Source organism: Dermacentor silvarum, chromosome 6 (genome assembly GCF_013339745.2).
Source record: "Dermacentor silvarum isolate Dsil-2018 chromosome 6, BIME_Dsil_1.4, whole genome shotgun sequence".
In the NCBI taxonomy this organism is placed as follows: Eukaryota; Metazoa; Arthropoda; class Arachnida; order Ixodida; family Ixodidae; genus Dermacentor; species Dermacentor silvarum.
This window is the reverse complement of record NC_051159.1, coordinates 11,452,659-11,465,834: the sequence shown is the minus strand read 5'-3', so window position 1 is coordinate 11,465,834 and position 13,176 is coordinate 11,452,659. Positions and strand designations below refer to the sequence as shown.

The 13,176-nt window shown below is 47.2% G+C and overlaps 1 protein-coding gene across 1 annotated transcript; it reads right to left on the bottom strand.

Annotated features, from left to right (window-relative positions):
* Nucleotides 1-348: 348 nt before the first annotated feature.
* Nucleotides 349-2,118, bottom strand: LOC125946148 (uncharacterized). The gene is made up of 4 exons (XM_049668646.1): nt 1,931-2,118; nt 1,692-1,805; nt 750-1,197; nt 349-402 (listed from the first exon to the last, which is right to left on the bottom strand). Exons 1-4 carry the CDS (start codon nt 2,116-2,118, stop codon nt 349-351), a joined length of 804 nt encoding a protein of 267 aa, XP_049524603.1.
* Between the last annotated feature and the right edge of the window lie 11,058 nt (nt 2,119-13,176).

The following is a 13,176-nucleotide window of genomic DNA, read 5'->3' as shown; positions in this document are numbered from 1 at the left end:
GGTTCCAGGAAAGGTTTGGCACGAAATTAATTCCCAAGTACTTGTATGAAGTGGCTGGGGAAATCAGGTTATTTATGTGATAAGAGAACGTAGAGATGGAGTGTTTGCGAGTAAAAGAGATGACTTTACATTTAGATGAATTTAGGGTCATTAACCAAGTGTTGCACCAATCAAAAATAAGCTGAAGATTGTTTTGTGATAAGAGAGTACGAACAAATACCTGTACTGTGATATGCAATCTCATTTCAATAAAATATGAAATGCCACATGTAATGGTATCAGCTCCTCCTGACAACACTTAGCTGCCATGGCAATGAGCCTTCAGCAGAAATGAAGTAGTCTGCAATTTCATCCCTCATCGCCATGGCAGCTGAGGTAGGCCGCTGGTTTGATGGTGGTGCACTGCAACCAATTTGGGCAACCATGCGCCGCCACTCTCCATCCTGCACAGTCTCCTCACATGGCCTGTCCTCATAATTATCAGGACAGTATGCATTGTCAGCCATCAGGAAATTGTGAATGACCACCGCTGCTTTTATCATAGAGGTAAGGAGCTCTGGCTCACCCTCCACTGTACCCAAAAACACTCGCCATCTCGAAACTAAGATGCCAAAGGCATTTTCAACGCATCTACGGGCTCTTGAGAGGCGATAATTGAAAACCTTTTTTCTTTCTTCTAACTTTCTCCCAGGGTAAGGGCGCATCAAATAAGTTTGCAAAGGGAATGCTGCATCCCCTACCAAACAAACCGGCCACCTAGAAACTCCTGAAGGGAGTCCCAGGGTTCTCTCTTCTATGGCTCTCTTGAGGTCGCTCTTTCCGAAGAACGAGCCGTCTGAAAGCCGACCTTGGGCTCCTATGTCGACCATAATAAAGCGATAATTCGCATCTACAACAGCAAGCATTAGTAATGAGTGGTACCCCTTATAATTGAAACAGTCTGACCCACTGTTGTCTGGGCATTTGATAACGAAGTGTTTGCCGTCAATACTTCCTATCGTATTTGGGAAATTCCACTTGTCTTCATAATCTTCTCTTATTTTTTCCCACTCTCTCTCACTTGGGCACCCCAGCACAACAGGCTTCAGGCAATCCCAGATTGCTGGAAGAGTCTCCTTTAGGATCCCTGCCACGGTGGAAGCATGAATTCTATAGCTGATTGCGATGTCTTGCATCGATCCTCCAGTAGCCAGGAATCTACAAAAGTATGTTAACAGAACAAGTGATTCATATTAATGTTCAAATGCTTATCACAATGAACTTTATTGCTGCAACATTTGTAACAGGGTGAAAAATACATGCATCGTGTTTCACAATCAGGACTAAGAACAAGGCCCTAGGGAGTAGCAGAGAACTAGAATATTGATGAACACCATATTCATCTCTTTAGGCAGCAAAAACTTTTCGTAAAAAGTTCCTTCCTTTTTTCCCTTTCCAATGGCCCGCGTGCTTTCCCCGTGATTGTCGAAAGGTCGGCTCTCCTCGCCGTTCATGAGCATTGCGGTTGTGGTTGATGAAGACACATAGAAAACCACGAAAAAAAAAACGCGCGCGATATGCATTTATACATTGCTTCCGAAAATCACGCGAGGTGCGCTTTGAAGCAGATGATGTGGCGGATGAACGTGCAAACACGGTACGCATGCACGCAGTCGCACTTGCTGATTTCTGGACAAATATGAGCATTTTACCTCAGTGTGACTGCAAGTCTTTCTGCTGGAGAGATGGGCCTCCTATGCGTTGGTGGATGCAGGATTCTCTCGTAGACGAGGCCCAATAGCTTATCGAATGAAGCCTTCGTCATCCTGCGTTCAATAAATAAACGGAAATTCTGCATGACAACACTTCAGCACGAGCAACAGCAGTCCGAAGGGTACTTGCAAAACAACGGAAAAGCAGCACGCGTTATATGTATATACGTTCCATTTACCTGAAATACTTGAAATGGTATTCCGGATCATTGTGTCGAAGCTCCTGGACGAGGTGATGGTACTCGCCGTACCACGGACGTTTGTCAAATATTTCTCTTATGTACAGTGACCGCCTCCTCTTGCGGCGCAAGCGCTGCAACAGCAAGGCGATGATTATATTTCTTCGCGCTGGGTATGTCCACGCCATCTAAAGAAGGAATCCGACTCCTAACACGAAGTGCTAAAACTGGAAACGCTGCAGTCGCGGTCAACGAAAAGGCGCGAAACCTCCGTGCAAGTGAGCTAGGAGGAGCAGGGGAGAAAAGGAGCGAGCAGGAGTTTTACGGCAGGCGGCGTGCTGTACTCTGCGCATTCTGCGCATGCGCTTCGCCAGTCGCGCGTCGCTGCACCCGCCAGACTGCGTCCGAGTATAGGGGGGTCGGTTTTGCGCCCGGCGCAGCGTCGCCAACCTGGCGTATCCGACTTCAGCCGGCGCTCATCACGCGCCGAAAACGTCGGAGTATAAGTTGGCCTTGAAGGTTGTGCGTCTATCGTCCTCGCGGGCTGGTAAGCGCATCCTAGAATCCATAGGCTGCGGTCTTGCGGAGACTAACGAGCGTAAAGTCACTCTACCGCGCTCCATCAGAGGTACGTTTACGGTAGCTCCACTTCGAAGAAATGTCCACCCGCAATACAATGTAGTGCGCCGCATAGCTCGGGCCCATTCTTTACTAAAATCGGTAGCAGATAGACGGGATCTCGCAGCCTTTGTCGATGCAGCCCAGTACGGGCGTTCTGATTGCTTCACAGTGGTTTCTGTCGACCATACTGGCAAACTCCTATGTTCTGCCTCGGTTCGAAATGTTTCAGCCACGGTGGCTGAGAAAATGGCCATCGCTATAGCAATGAAGGACCCGTCGCGTCCAAATATATTCACGGACTCGCGGTCCGCAGCTAGGGCTTTCGCTTCGGACTCGATCTCGCTGGAGGCAGCGGCCGTACCTCACGCTGCCGGGTTTCACACCATAAAATGGTTCCCGGCCCATATGGGGGCCAACGTACATCCCCATGTTCCCAATGCCAATGAATTTGCCCACGACCGTGCGCGAGGTTTCGCTCACCGCGGCGGTCCCGGCGAATTCGAAGGCTGGGACGCCGGGAGGTACAGGGACTCGCCTCTCACTTTCCACGCGATCTTGACTCATTATCATCTTTCGAGGAGGGCCTTTCCACTTCCTCATCCTAGACTCACTCGATCGCAATCGATGGCCTTTAAGATGCTCCAAACGGGGTCTTTCCCTCCGAAGGGCAGATTTAGTCACTTCTCGCCCAACATCGAACCGCAATGTCCGGAGTGCGGAGAGGCGTACAGCTCATTAGCTCATATGCTCTGGCAATATCCTGCGTTACGCAACACAGAGTTCAACAACGAAGAGGACTGTGAGGAAGCCCTTAAAAGCGGCGACCTCTCGGTTCAACTTCGGGCTGTCCAGAGGGCCTGCGAGATGGCGGAGGGCCACGGTCTTCCGGTCCCTGGGTGGGAGCGGCCCGCGACTGCTACCGACTCCCCCTGAAAGGGGGCGTCCCAACGCAGTTCCTCAGGAGCTGAATAAAAGTTATTTGTCTGTCTGTATGTTAACCCCATTTCCTCGACAGGGGAGCGATTGCTGATTTTTTTGCAGAAGCTATCACTCAGCCGGGTGTGCACGGTTCGAGACAGAATAATAAAACCCCTACGATTTATTTGCTATGAACGCCGCGCAGTGATGAAGGCATGATTCGCGTTCCACGAAAATGCGCAGCGAGAATGTGAGCCGGAACGGTGTGGAGAGACAATGCGCCACAAATATACACTGCAGAAGAGCCGTAAAGTCTGTATTTTTCCTCTTCTGTGGGTAACAACCAGATATGTCTCATGAGTTGCACGCTATGGAGCTGTTGCTGGTGAGCGGACTTCTCATAAAATGAAAGCAGTTGTTTATTGTCAAAAACAAAGCATAAAAATTTACAAAAATATTTCGACCGTAAGCCTATATGGCTAGTTATCGGTCCAATCTAACACACACATTTACGTAAGCCAGGTCACTGAGCAGAGCTGCAATAAGTAGGTTATACGTAAGCGTGCTTAGACATACCAATAATGTAACTTTACAATCGCATGGAAAATGCAAGCAATCCCGATACTCAATCGAAATCAATACAGATATAGAATCATAAGATATGAGTACTAGACCGAACATAAATTTCTAACATTAAACAGAGTGCCATTTAAACATAAAAGGAAACTAAAAAGTGCACAAACTTTAGCACTAGAAGCCATCCCAGTGGAAAACATTTTAGTAACGTGCTTGAAATAAGACACGAACAACGTGGGTTTAGTATTCAGGTTACTAGTTTATTTGCTACATGACTGCGTAAAATGTCGTTACACGTTATATGAGAAAAATAATAAATTAGTAAATTATGGCTTTATGAGAAATAAATATGCATGATAAGAGGATCATCCATATAATGTCCTTGACACGCCGACTCACCACAGCTGCCAAGGGGAGGGGTTGTGATTCAGCTGGACAGGTTTCTGCGGCGGGAAATGTTAACATTTAACAATCCGTTTAAAGGAAATGCAATTGTACCACGCCTCTAATATCACGAATTCAAAATTCCTGTTATTGAATGTGGGGACCGACACTTTCTGACGTTTCAAATGTACCAGTAAAGTTCGGCATTACCTTTATTTTGGGAAAAGTGTTCGTCGCCTTGGTGTCAGCGCAGCCAGTGAGGTTAGGCCTTGGCAACTGCAATATACCTTGCGGAGATAGCTTCGTGCTAGGACTAGCAACTTTACTATCATTGTCAGCCTATTTTATGTTCACTGCAGGACGAAGGCCTCTCCCAGCGGTTTTGCATTAGCCCTGTCTTGCGCTCATTCCAGGTTATGCCTCCAAATTTCATTATTTCACACACAACCTTATTGTCTGCCTTCCTCGACTGCGATTCCTTTACTTTAATATCCATGCTGTAGCTCTAATGGAGGAGCGGTTATGTGCCCTATGCGCTACATTTTGGTTGCGCACTTTGACTTGTACTTAAATGTCCGGTTTTGTGTCACCCTCTTATTATAAAGTATCTATTCATTTGTTAGCTTATTCCTAATTACTTGCTCCATCCCATCCTTGTGTTTGATCGTTTTCGGTCCTTGCGTTTTTGACTGCTCATCACTGTACTTCATTATAAGTGAACAAAATGACAAAAAAAATTGTGTGTGCGCTCTGTACTTGTAACGTAGTTGGTTCTTTGTTAAATAGCATTCGCTCCATTATTTGTCATTTCAATACTGTCCCCCCCCCCCCTTATGTAATGCCCTGTTAAGGGTCCTTAAGGGTTAATAAAGGATGATGATGATGATGATGACCTGCCCAGCTCATTTTTTTTTTCTTCTCATACGAACTAGGATATCGGGTGAACCCGTTTCATCTCTAATCCACAGCGCTGCTTTTCTTTTCGTCTCGTAACATTACGTCAAAATATTTTCACTCAATCGCTCGTTGCGCGGTCGTTTACAATTTGTCAAGCTACTTTGTTAACGTCGAAGTTTCTGGCCTATGGAATAGAATTCAGAACCGTTTTCCGGAGCCGCCATTTTCTCGCGATGGTGGCGCCGCCGTGCGTGCATTGGCTGTGGACTGCGGCTACGCCGAATTGCTGCACTAGCGGAAGCAGGAGCAGTGGCAATGAATTGTTCTTCAAGCGGACTGCCGACGCTTAAATTTGTTAAGTGCATGCTCATTTCACTTCTGCATTATGTACGCACGACGAACACAGTAGAACACGCGTCGACTCGAGGGCACGCTTGACTTCTCTAAGGTTTCGCACTATCGTGGTCGCAATGAGGGCGACGCGTTTTCGTTTGCGAAAGAGATATGCATTGTTTTCTGCGCATCGTAAACCGAGATATTTTCTTAGACTAAGTGTTCTGGAAAGTTCCAGCCTTGGTGCAAGATAATTAGTGCCAATAAGCATCCTAGAGCTGCATGTAACGTCGCTGTGCGCTGTCAGACAGCCTTTGCAGTGACATGGCACTGTGTTGTGGCGAAGCTTTAGTTGTTGACGAAAGAAAACTCAAGGTATAAAACTAGATTTCATTCGTACCTCGACAAACTTATTCAAACAGGGTAGCGGTTTTCGAAATGCATTTCACACTTCGTGTAATGTTACTGAGTGAAGCATGCGATTAAAGTAACAATATTGCCGTGAAGCACTGTTTGTTTTCTTTTGAACCGCTTCTGAAAGCTTCTCTAATAGCCTCGTTGGCTATGACGTGACGAAAGCGCGCTTGCTTGAACACTCTAATGAAAAAAAAAACGAATATTTGGGGAGCCGTTCTGCCACGCAACAATAATGGTGATCTGGTTTCCTAGCGTTTCATTTCTTGAAAACTCATCGCTCGGCGGCGCCGCGTTTGTGCAGTGGTTGCGGTGTTCGGCTGCTGAAGCTAAAGACATGGGTTCGATGCCGGCGGCGGCAGTCGCATTTCAATCTAGGCGAAATTCTAGAAGCCCGTGTACTGTGCGATGTCAGTGCACGCTAAGGAACCACAGGTAGTAGAAATTTCCGGAACCGTCCACTACAACGTGCATCATAACCACATCGTGGTTCTGGTACGGAGAACCACAGCAGTTATTAGGACGAAACTTTTATGTGTCTCATGTGGAGGTGTCCTTTAAAGAGTTGGCAATGGCCTTGTTGAAAACCCGGTGTCACCGAGGATGGCTAGAAAAATATCACGTGGCCCTATGGAAATGCATATACCCGATCACGAGTGGCGCATACCTGGCTCCGTACCGAAGACCGGTATATGCGCGCGCGGGTATGCGTCACACGGGGTTTTCCATGTAGCGAAAGCCTATCATTTGGTAATTTATAACCTAATGTGTAACTGCATGTGTAACTGACTGCATGACCAAATTTTCACCAGGATTTCGCCTTCAAGTGTTACAAAGAGTGTAACGCCGAGCGGAATTTTCAATAATTGGCGCTCGCCACATTCCTATCAAGAATGCCGACGACGGCACAATGCCGTCCTGACGAGTAGCGTTCGTACGTCGTTGCTACTCACTCAAACCGTGAGGAGCAACGACACAATTCGCCGATTCCCGCAGTCCACGCCGAGAGGTGGCGCCTGGTGTCTTGAGTATAGGAGCGCGCCCGCAGCCTGCGTGCGAGGTTAAAATAATCTGGTCTCTTTGTTAGCCCCGGTGCAATCCAAGGAGTGTACAGTTTTCCGTTCGAGGATAGAAAAAAAGCTGCCGGTGATGATTTGGTAATGTTTGCCGTAGGCGCTCCAACCCATTTTTATTTATTTGTAAACTTACACCTGGTGATCCAGATCCCCTGTGAGTAATTGGTCTAGATAACCGCACTCTTCCAGTGTTTCTTGCTTATCAATTATTCTTGTTCCTTTGCCAAGGCTACTAAACATTACCTTTGTCTTCTGCATACTTATTTTCAACTCTACCCTACAACTCTAAGGTCATCAGCCATTTCTTGGAATATATGCGCAGTGTTGATGAATAAGACAATGTCACTAGTAGAACGTAGGTTCCTGGGATATTCGCTGTTGATCCGTACTCCTCAGCTTTCCCAGTATAACAGTTTGAATACTTCTAAGCATGCAATGAATAGCATTGAAGACACTGTATTTCCTTGTCTGACCCATTCCTTGATTGGCATTCGTGATCATGGCTAATTATGGTAGCTGTGGATAATTTATAGTATACATTTGTTAAAATATTCACGTATGTTTCCTCTACTCCCTGATTACGCAAGGCCCTCCATAGCTACTGATCCCTCTACGGAATAAATTACCTTTTCGGAATCTATGAAAGCCATATACAGAGGTCGGTTGTAGTCCGCTGTTTCTCAATTGCTTGACTGATAACATGGATGTGATATATTCTAAAATAATCCTTCTTAAAGGCAACCTGTTGTCTTGGTTGATTAAAGGCAAGTGCTGCCCTTATTTTACTAGAAAGTGCCTTGGTGAATATTTTATACAAAACTGAAAGCAAGGTAAGGGGGCTGTAATTTTTCAATTCTTCAGTGCCTGTCTTTTTATTTAATAATATACGTAATGTTAGCATTCTTGCAACACTCTGGTACACTACAAGTCGTGAGGCATTGCATAGAAAAGGTCGCAAAATTTTCAATTATGACATCACCTCTATCTTTGGTTAATCGACTATCATTCTATTTTAACCTGCCGCTTTTCTCCGGGACATGTCTTCGAAAGTCAATTTAACGTCATCGCTAGTTAGACATGAGTCTCCTACTTCCTACTTCCAATTAAGCTCACGTGGCTGCTCCGTGTCAGTATAGGTCTATATAGAAGTCATCTACAGCCTTTATAATAGAAATTACTGATGACATTTCTTACTTATCTTTATGTGCATGCATCTTGCGATTTTCAATGCCAAGTTTCCATCTCACTGATTTCATGCTAACCCCATTTTTTACTGCTTCCTCAATCTGTTAAAGCTTAAGTTTTCGAATATCACTTCTCTTCATGTTTATTAGCTTTGAGAGTTCAGCAATTTCTGTATGATCTCTAGAGTTAGATGCTTTCATGCTTTGTGGTTTCATTATTACGTCCTTTGTTCCTTGGGAGAGCTTACTCTCTTGCAACCTTGATGTCTTACCTCCCCCTTTAATTGCTTCTTCACAAATAATCTAGTTACGGTTTCAATCATTACCTCTAGGTTGTCTACATCTCTCGTTCTAAAGCTGCATATTTGTTTACGAACTATAGCCTTAATTTCTCTGCTTTTCCCCTGACAAGTTTTAGGTTGCCTTGTTTCCTCTTGATCAGTTTTCTTCCACCTCTCTGCAAAAGGAGAGCAATCCTTCACATCCAAATTCAAGAGGCGCGTAGTTGTCCCTACGTGGATGAATGCGCAAGCGTTTCGACCACCACGCGATGGCCATGTTCTGTCAGCACAGCTGTCAGAAGCAATGCTCGTCAGATTCCTATGCCTATGAGCGTCATTTCAGAGTAGCACATTTCTAGTGGTACATTCTCAGTTGCCAAAGTTGGCATCAGATACGTTCGTTGAAGAGCGAAACACACCAGTGACGCACACCAGAAGAATTTATTCAAACAGCGGTGCCTGCCCAGTCCCGCATCTACAGTGATCCATGTCGGCATGAAGCGGTCGTGGGTTCGAGTGCCTTAATTAGCTCTTCCTTTATAAACTGCACCTGAACCTTTTACACTTTGCCTTAATTAACGCCAAAGCTCGTGGGTTTGACTCCCAGAAAAGGTCGTGGATATGATTGCCACCAAAGGTAGTGGGGTCGAGTGCCTTAATTAACTCTATCTAATTAACTATGTCCTAATTAACTTTGCCTTACTGAACACCAATGTCGTGGGTTCGACTCCGACCAAAGGACGAGGGTACGACTCTCAACAAAAGTAGTGGTTTCGAGTGCCTTAATTTACCTTAACACCAAAGGTTGTGGGTTGGAGTGCAATAATTAAATCTATCTCACTTAACTGGGCCTTAACTTCACCTTAATTAACACCAAAGGTCGTGGGTACGACTCCAACCAATGGTTAAGGGTTCGTAGCATTTTTGTATACGTCGTGTGCTCACGCCAACGCCGGATTTTCCGCCTCATGAGCCATATAATGATCACTGCTATTTACCCTGACCTAGGACTTCTACATCCCGCACTATACTAGGGTTGCTACAGATTACGAAACATTTTTCATTTCTTGTTCCCCCGTTAGGGTTTTTCCACGTGGACTTCCTACGATTGCGCTTTCTGGTAAATATTTTAATTATTCGAGGTCGATTTCGTTGTGTGAATTCTGCCATCTCTTCGGTGTTAATTATAGCCTCGTAGATGTCAGCTGCATGTGTTCCAGCCAACTTTTTTCCAACATCCGCATTGAAGTCGCGTACTGACTTTGCTTCTTTCGCATGGCCAACTGAACATCCTCATATAACTGTTTTATTTCTTCCTCACTATGACTGGGCATTGGAGCGTACCCTTGTACTACATATTTCTTTCATATATCTTCTATTTAGTTCTATTACGACAACTGGTGTTATTTTATTATCGCTGCAAGTTCGTCATTCTTACCCGTGTAGTGGGGAAGAGGGTCAAGAACTATCGAGAGAGGACGACGAGGTCCGGCAGCCCGGAGAGCGCAAGACAGCGACCGACGCTCTTGGGCAAATGCTGTTGTTACGCAGCCCCTGCTTGTAAATAAACCCCCTTACAGTTTGGTGGAGGTGCTGGGTAGTCTCCTTGTCTTCCAACCTGGAACTACGAAGCCGTACCCTGCCTCCAGCGCCAGCGATGGCTGAAGAAACCACCACCCAAGGGCCCTCTCAGACTCAACCCACCATCTGTCCCGGCGTGCTGCCTCAGCGTCACCCGCCGATATTCAGCAGACCTGACGACAAAGACGTCGAGGACTGGTTGGCAACTTATCAGAGGGTGATCGCAGACAACAAATGGGATGATGCGACTAGGCTGACCAAAGTCATATTTTACTTGACCGGCGTCGCCAGTCTCCGGTTCCGCAATCACGAAGCGGAGATTCATAACTGAGCCTCGTTCAAGACCAATTTTTCAGAAATCTTCGGCCGCCCCGCGGTACGCAAGCTCCGCGCAGAACAGCGACTTCGTGAACGCGCTCAACAAGCCGGTGAGAACATCACCAGTTATATGGAAGACGTCGTCGATTTGTGTAAGCGTATCAACCCGTTGATGCACGAGTCGGATAAGATCAAACAAATCCTGAAAGGAATAGCCGATGACGCATTTCAAATGTTATTGGCCAAAGACCCACAAACCGTCGCAGATGTTGTCAGCTTGTGCCAGAGTTTCGACGAATTGCGCAAGCAACGCGCCCAAACTCGACGCCCTCTGGAACAGAACGACTCGATCTCGTCCTTCACTCTGGGTGACCAGAACGCACTGCTGATTCAGATCAAGCAGTTCGTGCGTGAGGAGGTCGCCAGACAACTCTCTATTTTATCAAGCATGCCCAAGCCAGCGCAGGCACAACATTTGGCCCTAGTCATACCCCATGTTGTCCAGGAAGAGGTCACTGACGCTTTGCCTTTCGCTCGTCCGCCACCACCGGAGTCTGCGCCCTTGACGTACGCGCAAGTCGTCTCTGCCGGGTCAAGATGTTGTGTATCCCATTGAATTTCTTGTGTTACCGGCCTGTTCGCATGATGTCATCCTCGGACGGGATTTTCTCTCTCACCATCATGCCGTTATTGACTGTGCTCGTGCCAAGGTGGCGTTCTCTGCGTTGTGTTCCGCGTCGTCTGCCCCTACGTTGGAGAAGTTGTTTGTCGCCGATGATACGAACATCCCACCCAATAGTACAGCCCTTGTACCCGTGTCCTGTGCCGCTATTGGTGAATCCACAGTTCTATTTACCCCCTCTGAGACCGTTCAACGCCACAGGAATCTCGCATTGCCATTTGCCGTTCTCAACATGCCCAACGGCGCTACATCGTTGTTTGTTATGAATCCGTTGCCAGTTCCCTCAACCTTACTCCGTGGAGAGTGTTTAGGCACAATTCACGCATTCGACGTATCCTCCATCTTCTGCCTTGACGACGCGGAAAACTTTCAACTTAGTGCCCTGACACCTTCTGCTGGTATACCTGATCGCCGACCGTTAAGCATGTTTGACTCCGCCATCGACGACGAACTTCCAGATGCACACTGCAAGAAACTTCTTGCACTTCTACACCAGTTTCGTGGCTCGTTTGATTGCCAGCAGAAGTCATTAGGCCGCACGCACACTGTTCTCCATCCGATCGACACCGGCTCACAAGCGCCTCTCTGACAGCGCCCTTACCGCGTATCCTCTGCTGAGCGTCGTGTGATCTCCGAACAAGTCGACGACATGCTTCAGCGCGGCATCATTCAGCCTTCCTGCAGTCCCTGGTCGTCGCCTGTTGTTCTCGTCAAGAAAAAGGGCGGCTCGATACGCTTCTGCGTCGATTACCGCCGATTAAACAAAGTTACGCGCAAAGATGTGTATCCTCTGCCACGAATCGATGATGCACTGGACTGCTTGCAAGGAGCCGAATTCTTTTCATCACTAGACTTAAGATCCGGCTTTTGGCAGGTCCCTATGGCACCATCCGATCGCCCGAAAACTGCCTTCGTAACTCCCGATGGGTTGTACGAATTCAATGTCGTGCCCTTCCGTCTATGTAATGCCCCAGCCACATTCGAACGGATGATGGACAGTGTCTTGCGTGGGTTAAAATGGAAGACATGTCTGTGCTATCTGGATGACGTCGTTGTTTTCTCCCCTGATTTCGATAGCCACCTGCATAGTCTTTGCGAAGTATTGAGCTGCTTGACGCGCGCAGGACTTCAGCTTAACATCAAGAAGTGCCGATTCGGAGCTCACAAACTCACCATCCTGGGCCACGTCGTCTCGAAGGACGGCGTCCTTCCCGATCCGCAGAAACTTCGTGCTGTTGCTAAATTCCCGAAGCCTACCACCGTGAAAGCGCTTCGCAGCTTCCTTGGTCTCTGTTCATACTTTCGCCGCTTTGTGAAGAACTTCGCTTTTATTATAGCACCACTAACGAAGCTGCTCACCGGCGATAGCTCTCTGTCTGGTTGGTCGACGGCATGTGATGAGGCTTTCGCAAAATTACGTCATCTCTTAACTTCACCACCCATTTTACGTCACTTCGACCCTACCGCTCCAACCGAGGTACACACGGATGCTAGTAGGATCGGACTTGGCGCTGTACTTGCCCAACGAAAGCCGGAGTTCTCTGAGTACTTAGTTGCATATGGTAGTCGTGCCCTCATGAAGGCAGAGTGCAAGTACTCGGTTACCGAAGATTAATGTTTGGCCATTGTTTGGGCGTTGCAGAAATTTCGCCCTTACTTGTACGGCCATTCTTTTGGTGTCGTCACCGAACACCATTCGCTCTGCTGGCTGGCTTCATTGAAGGATCCGCTTGGTCAACTTGAACGCTGGGCGCTACGTTTACAAGAATTTGATATACGCGTTCTTTACCGCCCCGGACGCAAGCATGCCGACGCCGACACACTTTCCCGCTCGCCGGTGTCTTCTGACGTTGCGCCTGTTTCCCTTTCCGCAACTTCCTTCGCCAGCATCAATATCACTGACATGCCTTCCGAACAGCGCAAGGATCCCTAGATTGCCTCGCTGATCGACGTTCAAGCTGCGCCTTCGACGACACCTGCC